The sequence below is a fragment of the Andrena cerasifolii genome, chromosome 6 (genome assembly GCF_050908995.1).
Source record: "Andrena cerasifolii isolate SP2316 chromosome 6, iyAndCera1_principal, whole genome shotgun sequence".
NCBI classification, from domain to species: Eukaryota; Metazoa; Arthropoda; class Insecta; order Hymenoptera; family Andrenidae; genus Andrena; species Andrena cerasifolii.
Window position 1 is genome coordinate 14,318,995 of NC_135123.1, and position 14,844 is coordinate 14,333,838.

Here is a 14,844-nt window from a genome sequence, read left to right on the forward strand (position 1 = left end):
ACAATTGCATACGGAAGGGAGCCCTTCCTAAGAAGCCTCTTTATATTCGACGTTTATTTGAAACTTGCAGACTGCTCACAGGTGAAAGCTGTTTTGCAGGGATAATGCCATAGGCGAAGCTAATAAGTAACATCTGCCTGGTAGCTTTCGACTAACGATGCTGGATTTCAATTACAATTCCCGCCGTGCCAATACAGTGACTCGCATTAATATTCGGACACTTTTTAAAATCGCATAACTTTTTTAGAATTGGTCCAAACAACTTGAGTTTTTTTTAGAAGCTAGAAGGATTAGTTTGCTAACTGACGCGCTTCGTCGTTTTGAAAAAAAATGTATTTGGTTGGAGTAGCGAAAAGAATAGTAAAGGTCGATGTTTAAACTTTTTTTTGTGAATCGCGAAAATTCCCGAAATCAGCCATTTTCGACCTTATTCTGCGATCTTTAAACGTTTGTAGCTCGGAGCAACGTTAACCGATTTTGATGAAATTTTAGGCACGTATACAACTTACTGCAATCTACAAACGGTTTTTTTTTTTAATTTTCATTACAAGCTCACAAACAAAAGTTTAAAAATCGACCTTTACTATTCTTTTCGCTACTCCAACCAAACACATTTTTTTTCAAAACGACGAAACGCGTGAGTTAGCAAACTAATCCTTCTAGCTTCTCAAAAAAACTCAGGTTGTTTGGACCAATTCTAAAAAAGTTATGCGATTATAAAAAGTGTCCGAATATTAATGCGAGCCACTGTAGGTATTGCTCGTTTGCTGGAGTAATAATTGTGGGAGGATTGCTTCGCCCGTTTTGTCGTTACAAATAGCATCCTGAATTTGAAAATGATAACTGCATTCGCAGGTACTTATCACTTCGAATGGTCGACTAATTAATTAACAATAAGATAGGTATCAATGCAGCTTTCCTTCAAAGTCTCAATGCCCCTCGAATTAAATCAAAATCGACATTGTCCAGGTGAATTATTTTACTTGCGATAACAGCTTGGAACAATTCATATCGAAGTAAATATATCATGTTCCCGACTCGTGCGAATTCATTGGTAATACAAGTTTTAGCGGCTTGAATTCCCAAATAGATATTCGGTTACGAGAGATTTTGCCGATTGCCTCCTCTCCCCTCGCGTAAGCTCGGCGCGGGGATGCAATTACGCAGCATTATCCCCACCCATCAGAAATTTCTCTGTTAACGAGTGATCACGTCCGAATATTCTGCCCGATACCGACACTTCTGACACTGTTCCCAGAGCGCGACATCGGCTGGCCATTCTTCGCCGATGTCGTAATTAATGGGACATACCTACCAGGGGTCGGCGGAGGGGGGTTCCTCGTTAATTTTGTCAACGATCAACGTCGATCATCGTCCAGCTACCCTTAACTCGGCGAACAATACGCCCAAGGGGCATTATTCGCGAAATGTGCACTCCGTTCAGGAAGACGTGATTTATAAAGCACACTTAAACGCTGGCGAATTATTACATTCCCCGCGCAAAGAATATTGGAACTGAAATTCTTCAGAAATATTGGAGAAATCCTCGAGTACGCTTCCCACCCATTCCCTCCCCCTTTACGAACTCCTGCATAATGCCATACGCGAAACGAAGGAAATGGAAACTCCTGCTGATGAAATTCTCAATCCGACATACCCCTCGACCCCCAAAACTCTGAATAACGGGGGAACGTTGAAGCTGGCTCTGTGGTTTTATGGAATTACCAAACGGGACACAAGAGCTGCCACTGGACGTTCAGAGGACGAGCGCGACGTGGGTAATCATAACGCCAAGGAAAGAAATCGTGTCGGTGGTATCATGGAAGATGCAGGTAGCAGGAGATTGATAGCGCAGCTTGTATTCATTGCACTTAAAAGCGAGCCGCTAAGGATCTTGAATGAAGACGAATTTGCTCGTTAGCATTCTGCCCCTTGGAACCGCAACCCGCCAGTAAGATACATTTCCAGCTAAACCATCGGACGTTTTCTGCGATAATTTCTCACAGGTGAACTCAACGAGTTGCAATATTTATTCGAGATCCTCCTGCTGAATATCCACACGAGAAATAATCACACTTTGTAACTAACCTTCAACCCTCTGAAAATGATTGAAAGTATTGTTCAAGGGTCCCTGAACGAAACTTTTCGTTGTACGAAGACCTGATCGTATTAAAGGGCTGTTTTTCAAAACCTTGCGCCACGTAAAGGTCTGCGCAACACATGTCAATCCAGTGACGGTTCGGTGGCTTTCTTGTGCCAGTTACTTGTGAACTTCTCTATCCCAAAACAGGGAGACGACATTTTTTACCACTGACACCGTTTCGTGTTATTGCAACATCGCTCGAAAATTGAATAGCGCTTCGCGAGAATAAAAATGATATATCCTCGGGCGTTTTTACGCCATGGAGGCTTTCCCATTTCCCAGCGAATATAATTCACAGACACAGCAACTGTTCCAACGACATCGTGGCGTTTTACGATCGCCAGGGCCGATTTATCGCGGCCTGCTTAGCTCCTAACGCGAAAACTGCAACGCGATCATTCGCTATAATAACAATACATCGGTGTCTTCGTCAATCGTGCGTAATTACCGTGCACGATTCAGTGCGCCGGAAACCGACGCTCGTTGCGCATGCAAGAACCATGGATGACGATAATATTGCGCACAGAAACATTCATCCCCGTGTACAAAGGGTTAATCGACTCTGGAACGCTCTATTATTGTTCTATCTGTAGGTACAAATGAATTTCACGCTGCGGCAGAATATTTGTTGTCCGGGCTAACACGCGTGGGTAGGGGAGACCGGGGTAAAGTGAGCCTCGGGGAAAAATGAGCTTCCTTAATTTGTTCTTTAACAATGGAATATATTTACAAATTTTGGTGACGTAATAAGTGTATGTATGAAGAATGATAATTATGCACGTTCAGATATCGAAAAATGTAATTCATTTAAAAAATTAGAAATTAATTTTTAGAGACTTCCGTTTGGTTTTCTTTTCCATTTAGCTTTTCGGATAAATCAGTCATAAATGTGGTATTTTAACTCCAATTTTTTCTGCGTGTTTAAAACGAGCTTATAAGCATACACGTACACGCATTTGCGAAAACATTAATCCTAACATTATTAAAGAATTAATTTTCCACTGACAAGGGGAGGACACCATGTGAAATTATTTAAAATTTCATAGCGCCCGTGGGGTTTTAATGGGTAAAAATCCCACACTACCCTGGCGCCCCCGGGGGATTCCCCTCTGAAGAAGTCGGGGTGCCTTTTGAAGATTTTCCTAAGTTATAAAAAAATTTATCAAAAAAAATTGATAAAGTTTTTTTTAATGTGGAGACATCTTGAAAAGGCACCCCGACGCCTCTAGAAGGGAATCTCTCGCAGGCGCTAGAGTAGTGTGGGATTTTTACCCACTAAAACCCCACGACCGCTATGAAATTTTTAAGTGGGTAAAAATCCCACACTACCCTGGCGCCCGCGGGAGATTCCCTTCTGGAGGCATCGGGGTGCCTTTTCAAGATGTCTCCACGTTAAAAAAACTTTATTCATTTTTTTTATAAATTATTTTTTTATAAACCTTTTTTTAACTTGGGGAAATCTCCAAAAGGCACCCCGACTCCTTCAAAGGGGAATCCCCGGGGCGCCAGGGTAGTATGGGATTTTTACTCGTTAAAACCTCACGGCCACTATGAAATTTTTAATAATGCAGAATCAACTTTTCTATGGTATAAATCGACACGTTTTCGACGATGAAAGACCAAGGAAGAGAGACAATTATTTTGTATCGAATTATACAACTCTGGTAATTGAAATTTTATATTTAAAATTTTTTAAACTCTTTGGAACGTGTTTTAAGGACTCCAGTGCCAGATTGCTCGTTGAATATTGTAAGTAGAGCTGTTACTTTTTAACCCGTCGGGTGCCCAGCTACCTGGAACAATTTCACTACAAGCCATTGAATGTGGTATTGTTCGATCATTTTTCTCTAACATCAAACAATACCGCAGACAGTAAAACATGCAATTACTTGAAGTAGTTTCGGGTAGCCGGGTCAAAAAGTAACAGCTCTAATTGCAAGTCGGCGAACGGAACGAGGCGAGCGATGATAATGAAATTAAATTAAGATTGCCTGGTAATTAGAGAAGCTTGCATTAGCGTTAGGAGTAAACCGAGTAGGCAACACGCGAAAGTATCTTCTGCACGTTTTGCGAACCGTTTTCGCGTAATTATCGCAAATACGACGTAGCACGTGAAGCGACGAGGGCGCGCATCACTCGGGGATCTATTGTTTCGCGAGAGCACTCGCTAATTGTTTTCCCCGGGAGCAGAGCAGCCTTTGCTCTTAGGAACTCACTCCCAATGAAACCGCACGACTAATTTTACGACAATGTTTACAAATATTCGAGGGGAACTGTTGCTGCTTATAATAGAAAGGGTTAAACTGTGGAATGGAAATGAGGGCCTTGGTCTTGGACAATCGACGTGAGATTGAAAAAATAAATTCCAAGGCCCTTTCTTCGCGAAATGATACTTCCCAATTTTTACCCAAATCCATTTCTCTTCCCAGCTTTGCATGCTCCTTTATCTACTTCCTACGAGCTTAATGAATTAGGGAACAAAGAGTTCGTTTTACGTTTTTATCGTTGCAGTGGACAGTGGAGATCCGAGCTCGAAATCTCGTAATTCTTAGTTGAGAAACAGGAGCGCCACGGCGTGATTCGATTCGTTTCAATCCAGCGTGCAATATCAGGGGTCCAGGCAATTAATACCCAGCTAACAGGAACTTAAACACAGCCCCGCGATGGCGGTACGAATATTAAAAACGATTTAAGACACCTCGCAAATTGAATTTCACGAAGGATTGTGAATTAACGTGTAAACACAGAGTTTGGAAAGTTTGAAGAGTTTGCTAGGTTCGCTCACCTCGGTCTGCGTGTCCATATTAGCCATCTCTAAAAATTGGAGATCGTCTGTGAACCGTGACTGCTTCTGCAACAGAAGAATATAAAAATGTTTTCATCATTTCATATTTTCGAGAATTCTATTCCCATAATCGTAAAACTAAAAGTTCTTTGTTTCAAGGAGAAGTAAATTAGACATTTAGCCAATCCCCTCTTCTTTTGCACTTTGCATAATTCCAGCAGTCCGGACGCCCAGAAATCTTAATTCGTAACGCGGAGATCGATGGCGGTCTCCATCTTGGTTCCATTGATTCTCTTAGCTTAATGGTCAAAGTTTTCGGCTGCAAGATTTGTGCGGACATAGATCTACGGGATTCGATCCCATATATCTCCTTGGTTTAGCAGTTTCAATTTTCGTGGGGAAGATTCGTGTAAAGGGAGATCGATGGAAGATCGCCGGGGTAGCTTGCTTCCATCGATCTCTATCGAGTCTCCGCTGCTGACAAAAACCTGCAATTTCTTCATCTGAAAACTACTTATCACGCTTGCCAACGACATTACTCCCAATTTAAAGAGGCAACCCTATTTTTTCAGCTGAAAACATAGCAAAATTTGGGACTTTTTTCAAGGAACCTTATAAAACTTACACATAGGAAAAATAATAATAAAAAAACACTGCAACTTCTTCAGAGATGCAGAAAAACGTGGTCCACATTTCAGATGAATCGAATCGTTGGTTTCTTAAAACAAAAAATGATCAATTTTGCTGTGTTAGCCCCAAAAAGTAGGATTTCCCTTAAGGCAGTGTTTTTGCCTAGAAGGCCAATTCTTTGCCTTTCTTTAGGGGCGATGCACAAAGAAGCTACACAGTTTTCACCGATGAGCATTATCCACACGTATTTATTAACATTTCACTTAGTTGTAAAAAAAGTTTCAGTCAAATCGGATAATAACTTTTGGAGATACAGGTCCCACCAATTTCGAGAACACTGTTTCGAGAAAGACGCGTTTAAAGTTTTACATCAGCGCCAAGTGGCCGAGTCTTACCCATGCATTTGCCGCTACTCAAATGCCTATAACTTCAGGAATTTCACGAGTTTCAAAAAATCCTTTTAAACATATATTCCTAAAAGGTTTAACATTCGAAAAATGAAATAAAAGAAAAATCGTCTTTTAGACCGGAACCTCCCCTTAAGCGAAAAACGCACACCCCCCGCGACTGGGATCTCTCCAAAGCCCCCGAAATTTTCGACCGACCTCCCACACCTTCGTCGCCCAACGAACACCACCTAGGCATTGAACATCCGCGACAAAGCGTGCGCTTCATTAAGAAACCCGACGCGACTCGCGAAGCAAGACACAATGCATCCCCGCGCAGGAAGGCAGCGCAACTGCACGTTGCTCCCGGCGAAACAGCAATATTATGAAAAATTGCATCACGCCGCGCCGTTCACCTTCGTCCTCCGCCATTAGCGTCTCTATTCCCAAGCAGAGGATCCCAGCATAATTCAGCCGTCACGTTCTCATTAAGAAAATAACTTGCCCGCGATGTTTAAAGGCATGTCCACGTCCCTCCGCGTCTTAACGTCCTCTACACAGACGCGAAGCAGATGGACGGTTTATTTGAAGCGTCGTCCCACCAATTCCCCGGCGACTGTTCGATGGAACATTTTCATTGCTGGGAAAACATATTCCGCCGGCGTTTACCGGGGCGATATTACAAGCACCAGCGCTAATACACGTATGCATGGCACTCGAGAGGGCGAGGCTCGAATATCGAAGTGGCGCGTGTGGCCCGGAACTTAATCAAACTTCGAGGCGAGCACCGCGTAATTACGTTGCACGATTATTTTCGTTGTTCCGACACTCGTGAACGCGCCGCGCGACGCTCCGCGTATCGGCTTCGTCGGCCCGAAATCGCGCGATCGTATCGGCGAGCAAACACTGCCACGCGGATCCGCGACCAAACACGTGTCGTCGTCCACGCGGTAAAAGAAACCCGCGGCGTACAAAAAAGCCCGCTTCCCTCGGCAACCGACTGAAAAATCCAGCGATACCGGCGGATCCATTCCCCGAATGTTATTTAAACATTCGGCGGCTGAAGTGTTTGCTTAGAAACTCCGGAAATAGAAGAGGCTGAAGGGAGAAGGAAGGACGGAGGAGGGACAGAAGCGTTGCAGTCAGGTCGAATGCAATCGGACGCCAAAGTTTGTCTGGGGATAATAAATGTACTTTGGGGTGGGTAGGTGTTGGAGCATCGGTGCCGAAGGATTAGCAAAAATAAATGGGTGGCGGGGATAATAAAAAGAAGGGAGGAAATGTGACTGCAGCGTAGGAAATCGATAGTGATTATGTGGCGACGTTAAATACACTTAGTGTCAGCAGTGTACGAGAATAAAGTCCAGTGTGAGGAATTAATTCTGAGAATATGAAATCCGAAAATCTGTAAAGGATATCGTGTGATAAGTGGGACTCGATGGTGCTGTGTTTAAGAAGGAAATTGTGGAAGGAAATTGTGGTAGGAGATTGGAAGATTTTCGAGACTACCAGGTCGCGAGAATATCAAAGGACTTTTAAAAATAAATGGTGGAGATTGGAAATAGAAAGATGTATTTGCTCTGTTTCCTATCTCTTTATAGACGCGCTAAAATTAAGCTTCAGGTTGTATCTTCGCACTTGCCAACCTTCGGGGAATACGCGATAAGGGGATCCCTATAAAAGAGTCTTTCTTAAAAATGAATTACGTTACGTAAGCCCCGGCTCGTAAGAACGACGATTTATTTCGAGACGCTCGATATTTCTTTTCACGCTGCTGGCCGCCGCGAAGAGAAGCTCGGTCCAATTTTTCTCGGGTGATTTTATTTTTGTACCTGCCTCTGTGTCACCAATTCGCGATTCAATATCAGTCCCCGGGATATTGACATTTCGCCCAGGCGCTGGTGAATTCAAAGAATTCCCGTCAAAGGCCTCGAACGGGACCACTACTCTTTTAATTACTCTGTGGTCTGTGATCATTGAATTACCGAGCCCCATTTCGAAGGGACACCCTTGACAAGAGAACGAAATAAATTCAATGTTCTGTTTAAATCACCAGCGCGCTATTTTTCAAGGGGATAGATAACCACGAGCGGGATATAATGAGAAATGAAATAACAAGCAGCAGCTGTTATCGAATGGAGGTGCGATTTTTTCTCCCACACCGTTAAAGCCTGATAATATAATAGTTGGCCTTATCGCGGTGATCTCCGCGTCGAGCTGGAAGCGATAAAAAATGCAAATTCGTCGATAGCGCGGTAACGCGACAGCGAATGTAAACGGTTTGTCAGAAACCTTGGATTGAATTCATAAATCCAAGGAATTATAAAATTCACTTCTCCTAGTCACTAGAAAAGGCACGAGAAATAAATATTCCTACGCTTGCCTGGGAGCCGATGAAATTAATTAAACGCATCATAGAATTAATACATCCGATTTTCCCAAGTTACGATTATTTCATATTCCAAAATCGGGGTTTCGTCGAAGAACTGAATTCCTATTTAATTCGCATTTCATTAGCAGCCTGGCTCTGATACCGCGACCTCGCCACTCACTATCGTCGGAAGTCTGCTGCGCTCGTGCTCTATTACGCACAAATAAAGGAAAAAATATTTCATGACGCATAGCGACACTCCGCCTTCCTGCATTTAACACCATGCACGGAGCAACAAATAACTCTACAGTGCTGTAAAAATACCCACGCAAATACCGCGTATATTATCACGGAGCATGTCCAAAGATTCCTCGTCGAAGCCAATTCACGGTTAAAAAGATAGATTTATTATCGCAAAGTCCACGCGTTCCCCTTAAAACCCGGCCACTGTGCCCCTCCTGGTCAGGGGGAATGTTAAATCAAGACTTACCCCTGCGCGTTTAAACAGAAGTTCGACGTTCAGCCTCAGCCCCTGTGGAAGCCGCGTTTTTCCTCGAAGATAGATATAGCAGTGCAGTTCTCACAATGCTCCGAGGAACGCGCGGCGATCTTGGATCCAGAAGGGAACGGGATCGACGGAGCCGTCGACGTTGGGGGTTTCGCGTCTGGCTGTGCGCCAGCTTCCGACCAGTTAACCACTGACCACAGCTTCCCAATACCAATCTGCCTCATTCATCACCAGCTGAGGCTGACGCGAAACTACTACCGCTGGGCTGAACAGTTTTTTTTACGGGGGCACACGTCGGCCTTCCGCGTTGTACACGTTAATTTTGCACGGGCAGTGCTGCCACTCCGCAAATACTTTCTGCTCCATTCTATTCTCTTTCGCGCGCACATCGTTGTCGACAACTTTAACAGGATGAAAGATAATGCCTCGCGTTCGCTCTGGAGAACTTTCGCGTCACGCTTTTTTTTCTCCGTAGCCTCTGCTTCCCCGGGACGTGGCCAGCGATGTATCACTTTGAATCTGTTGTTTTATTATTTTTTGGCAAGGGAAACATGGCACCGGGAAGCGGGGAGAAGGTTGGGCGTGTTGCGACATTTCGCTCAGCATCGCGGTATGTCTTTGTTGGGAACGCGACGTGTGCTGTAGGTGTCGCGCCACTGCCGCGTAAGTATCGCGCGATTATCATACTGATATCATACTATCGTATAACAGTCGAGGACCTTGCAGTAAAAACTGCGAAGCTCCAGCTTTACCAATGGTTTAAGTAAATTAGAAAAAAAACTGTTTATAAAATCATTGCTCTGACTTAATATTAAAATGAGAACGCTAATTGAAAAATGTATATATTCAAGCAGTAGTTATTGAGTTGATGTGAGTTTTTATTTTTATTTTTGGCGAATAAATCTGCTATAATAGAAATAGTAATATTATACTGATATAATTTATTTCTAATATTAAAATTAATATAATTTATTTCTATTGGCAATATTTTTATTACAGAATATTTTTCGCCAAAAATAGAAATGCATTAATATTGATATTAATATCTTTTTGCACGTCACAACTCAGAAACTGATAAAACGAAGCTGCACCCCTGTTGCTGCAAGGTCCTCAATTGTAACGCCCCCAATGAATATCAGTGGATTCTAAGACACCCGTTAACACTAGCATCAACACCAGCGGAACGTGGAGAGACATAACTGAACCTCGAACTACCAGACTTCTCGTAGAAGCCACAAAAATTTTAAACATGATTCCGCGAACGACAGTGACGAAAAGCAGCTTCGGAGGAAAAGATCTCGCGAGTTTGCTTCTTCTATGACTGTCCGGAGTGTATCTGTTAAAATAGATTTATAGCAACAGCTGCACTAGGAAACCAGAGTGCTCGCAGAGGCCTACGAGCTTCGTGATTCGAGCATTTCGGTGGGCAATTTTTTAGAATTGAAAAACCAAAGTGTTGCTATGCTCATTAAATTTGACAGCTAATTGGATAGACTGCAACTAGCAGTGTGGTGCTTTTAATACCGAGATACGTCGGCAACCGGGACGTGTGCGACGCAAATATGCTGGCCATGAGAATTCTACTAATTGCACATCTGTTTGGAGAAAGTGAGACGGGAATATCCCTCGATGATCATTCGGTAATTACGCTGTAATATGCTGCTGCACAAAATTATCATACCATAGCGAATGGAAATTACAGAAAGTCATTGTTGTCCGGGTTCCGTGAAAATCTGGGTCAGCGCCAGTTTTCGGTGATCAGGAAAGCCTGTGATAAATTATGCCCGCGCGCCGGAAAACTTGCATGTAAACTACCCATAAATCAACCGTGGATTTCGCTCTTTCAATTTGTTTTCCTTCATCAATTTAATTTATTCATTGGCGTCCATCGCGGGATATTCGTGGAAAATAAAACCGATGGAAACAGGGCGGTTATAAAGCGCTCGGAGAAAAAGAGCAGAACAAAGTGGTCGCTCCAGTGTTCATTGAATTGTAAGACAACAATCCTACGTCCATTCAGTGTCCGCGGAAGAAAATGTGGAGCGATATTGAAAACTTAAAGAGAAGCCTCGGCGTTTCACAGAAATGTCGATTAAGGATATAAAAGAACGTTTCAAATATTCGTGGGCAATCCGCGAAGAGGGGATCAACTATTTATCGACAAGCTTTCAAGCAAAACTGTGCCGTTCCTATGGAATCAAAATTCCATTAGCATCAGAAGATCCCGCCGTGCCCGACGAAACAGCAGCTGCGGTCGAATGAAAAATAAACGTTCAAATATATCATAAAACACATTTTTATGTGCACGAGGTCTGCGATGAAATTTTAACAGCCCCATCCGAATTTCATTTAATTTGCCCATGAAACGTTAACGGCCCCAATTATGCACTCCCCACACGCGCACGGTATTGTGTTAATCCCATTAATTAAATGACCCCGCCTTGAAATTCCTAATCCCCGGCCTTGTTATTCAAACGCTAATTAAGCGTGCCGCTTAAAGGACTCTTTCTAACGGGGCTGCTTTAATTAAAAAAACATAACCAGCTATAAATAAACAGTGTTTTGTATCCTATCGGGGTTAGTTTTCAATGATATTACTGCAACTTCGTAGCAGAGTGTTTACTTTTAATGTTACATACTGTGCAATGACTGTACAGTAATAATAATTAGCCACTGGGTTGAACGTGGTAGGTACGTAACACGTTCCGAGCAGACGTATCGACACCTCCAGCTCACGGCCACACCAATTCGGGGGAAGATGATTCTGACGCCCACTCCGATCGACCGACATTAGTCGCGAAGGATCTCGGTGAAAGATGGAATCGTCGCCGATTACGGTCGACGCGCGTTCATATTAAAGGGAGAGTCCTACTTTTTGGGCTAAAAACATAGCAAGATTTGGGATTTTTTTTTTAAGAATCCAGCGTTTCGAATCATCTGAAATTTGGACCATGCTTTGATGCATCTTCGAAGAAGCTGTAGGTTTTTTTTTATTAATTTTGAACCACAAATATAGTAGTTATGCATGATCGACCATCGCGCCGCGCAAAATTCGCCGTCCGTTGGTGTGCATGATATTTATCTACCAGGTAATCTGAATCAGAAAAATGAAACGGCGTTTTATTTTATACATATGTAGCTTGAAATTGATGAACCAGCAAAAAACAGGGGTGCATTGCGTGACAAGGGAGAGAAGCAAGCGATTTCGACGAGCGTGAAGTTTCACGCGAGGCAGAATCGCGTCTCTCACGCGCAATACTTTTTTTCTACACCTGCATGAGAGGTGTGTTTTTGAAAGCCTGCTGAGCGACACACGTGATCGATAACGATTAGTCGGACAATTGCTTCTTCATGCCACAGGGTAACGCCAAACTCCAGTTTCCTTGGGAGCAAAGTAAAAGATTGCGAATACGCGTGCGCGTGAAGTCTTTTTCTCTTGGGAGAAAAGTAGAAAACGCGATTACGTCTGAAATCGGCCACTTTGCTACCGCTCAGCAGGCGTAAGAAACACCCAATTTCATGCAGGTGTTGAAAGAAAAAAATTATTGAGCAGCGTGGAGAGTTTTCAACCTGAAATGCCTGAACATTTAATTTTCCGGATCCAATTTCGCGGCAATTTTCTTATGTAACAAAAGAAGTGTGGAAGATCAATTTGAAGCTACATACGTACAAAGTAAAACGCTGTTCCATTTTTCTCTTTCAGATTACCTGGAAGGTAAATATCATGCACACCAGCGGACGACGAGTCTTGCGCGGCGTGGTGCATAACTCCTACATTTATTATTAAAAATGAATAAAAAAAATGCTGGTTTCTTAAAAAAAATTCCTAAATTTTCCTATGTTTTTAGCCCATAAAATAGGATTGTCCCCTTAAAGTCTGTCGCGTATTTTAGTGAAGCGCGGCGATACGAAGCGAAAAGTTTATAAGCAATTGATGACCGAAGCGCAGCGACAGTTAATTAATTATTATTAATTTCTTCGACTCGCCGCGCTTCACCAAAACGCTCGACCATCTCTGATATCCGCGAGTCGCGCATCGCTATTGTTTCTGGCTGTACCCTCGCTTTGCATTCACACCGGGCCCTGAATCGATGACGGCGATTACTTCGACGCCCACCGCCATGTTTCCATCCCATTAGGCAGTGTACTCATAAAACACTGATACCGCGGTGTGTAATTATGCATCGCGCGAGAGTTGCAGCGTCACGTGTTAATCGTGTGCAGGTATAGTTGAGACCAAGTGAATCGGTTGCTCAACCCTCGGCCGAGTAGTCTGATCAAGCATCGAACGCAGAGTCGATCTTACCCCGTACTTTCATTAATACTCCATTCTGATCTCGTCATCGCGTGGAATCTTAATGGAGTCCCGTTTCGAACTTGCGCCGGCAGTGGATTCTCCGAGCGACTGACCAAAAATCTGAGCCGAGGCTGAAAACTTGAGGTGGAGCAAAACCGAGACGAGGCGAGTTCGGATGCAAGTGGGAACTGAGAGCAGAAGTCGCGAGTCAACGCAGAAGCGCGAATTAAATTGTAAATTGTCAAAATGGTTAAGGGGTTACGCCACCCTGAAGGTTTTGAAAACACGATTTTTTTTTCTTCGCATTTTCTTATTACGTGAAGTTTTAAGAATAATTTAAGTCATTGTAGACGCAAAAATTCCCCAAAATAGCCGAGTTGTAGGCTTGCAACGAGGCGCGGATGTCGATATTCCGCAGCAGGTAGCGACCATTCTACTTTTCTTCTATTGCGTTTTTCTCGAAACTACATTTTCAAAGATGACCTGTCAAATATCTCCAAAACTATTTGTCCGATTGAGTTCAAACTTGGCACGCATATTCTTAATGGTATTATCTACGATGTAGCATATCAGTTTTTCCATCCTACACCCCCATTCGTATATAATTAATGGTTTAAATTCGTTTTTTCATGTGAAAACGTATAAGTTTTTTCACTTTGCTCTCATTTGTGCGATAAATTTTTTTTTCTCAAATCCCTATGCTACGTCGTAGGTATTTTATTAAGGAACACGAAAATCATCGGGTTTTTGATTTCAGAGCGAACATGTTCGTTATAATTTGTTAGGTTAGTCACGCGTGTAACGGCGGACGAGCTTCGCGGGAGAACGAATAACTCGGTCATTTTTTAATATTTTTGTACAGTATTTGTACAATATATGCACTAATACATGCTCTACCCATAAGAAGAAAATAAATAATTTTCAACCTCATGGTATCAGTAAAAAAATTCGTCTAGTTCAGTGCTGTTTCGAGCGCCTAAGGGTGGCGTAACCCCTTAAGAAAAGCGTGGGAGGAATTAAAACGAGTCGGGGCGTCGGTGCCACTACCTACGTTTATCTCGGAAGATGCTTGAAAAGCATTCCAGCGAACACACGAGCGATCGCACGAGCGTGTTCCCCGTTTAATTGGAGCTGAGCGTTACATTATCAGCAACGGAACGATCGAACAATGGCGTGTGGATGCTCGAAATACTCGAACAATTCTATCTGTTTCGGCGCAGCTGCCCACACGTTATTCGCCGCATTTGCGCGCCGCCGGTTGCTCGCAATTGTTCGTTTACGTAACAGAAATACCCCGGTTCCCTTGAAAAGGCAGGATGACGCGTCGAGCCACTGAATTAAATCTAATCCCTCGACGCGTTTCATCCCCTCAGCCACGTCGCGGTAAAAAAAAAAATATCTATCATCCGGGGACGTGGCGCGTAGTTGAAGAGGATCGTCGATTGCACGGGGATCGATGAAGAAATCTCCATGGAAGGCACGCGTCGTCACCCCGGGCGCACCACTCTCCCTCTCCAAGCAACTACCTTCTCGCGGGAAGGGCGAGTTTCGTGCTACCAGCGAAACGTATCAAACTTCACCCATTGAGGTGTGCCGCCAGAGGTACGAGTAGCGCAGCGATTTAATCGAAAATTGGTAGTCGCGACTGCTTCGCGGTTAGCGAATGTCGAATAGATTGGATTAACAGCAATTACATGGGGCGGAGGGGAGGGGGGAGGGATCGA

General features: G+C 43.4%; 1 protein-coding gene across 6 annotated transcripts in view; it reads right to left on the bottom strand.

The window, feature by feature from the left end:
- Dh31-r (Diuretic hormone 31 Receptor) overlaps nucleotides 1-14,844 on the bottom strand; it is a 163,236-nt gene that overhangs the window by 128,401 nt on the left and 19,991 nt on the right. For 4 of the 6 annotated variants that reach the window (XM_076815803.1, XM_076815798.1, XM_076815801.1 and 1 more), the window contains exon 3: nucleotides 4,929-4,994. In XM_076815803.1, the coding sequence (XP_076671918.1) occupies nucleotides 4,929-4,955 (27 nt within the window). In that variant the 5' untranslated portion in view covers nucleotides 4,956-4,994. Of the gene's footprint in view, nucleotides 1-4,928; nucleotides 4,995-8,805; nucleotides 9,280-14,844 lie in introns of those variants that run through there. The other 2 variants (XM_076815800.1, XM_076815802.1) reach the window with 2 other exon arrangements.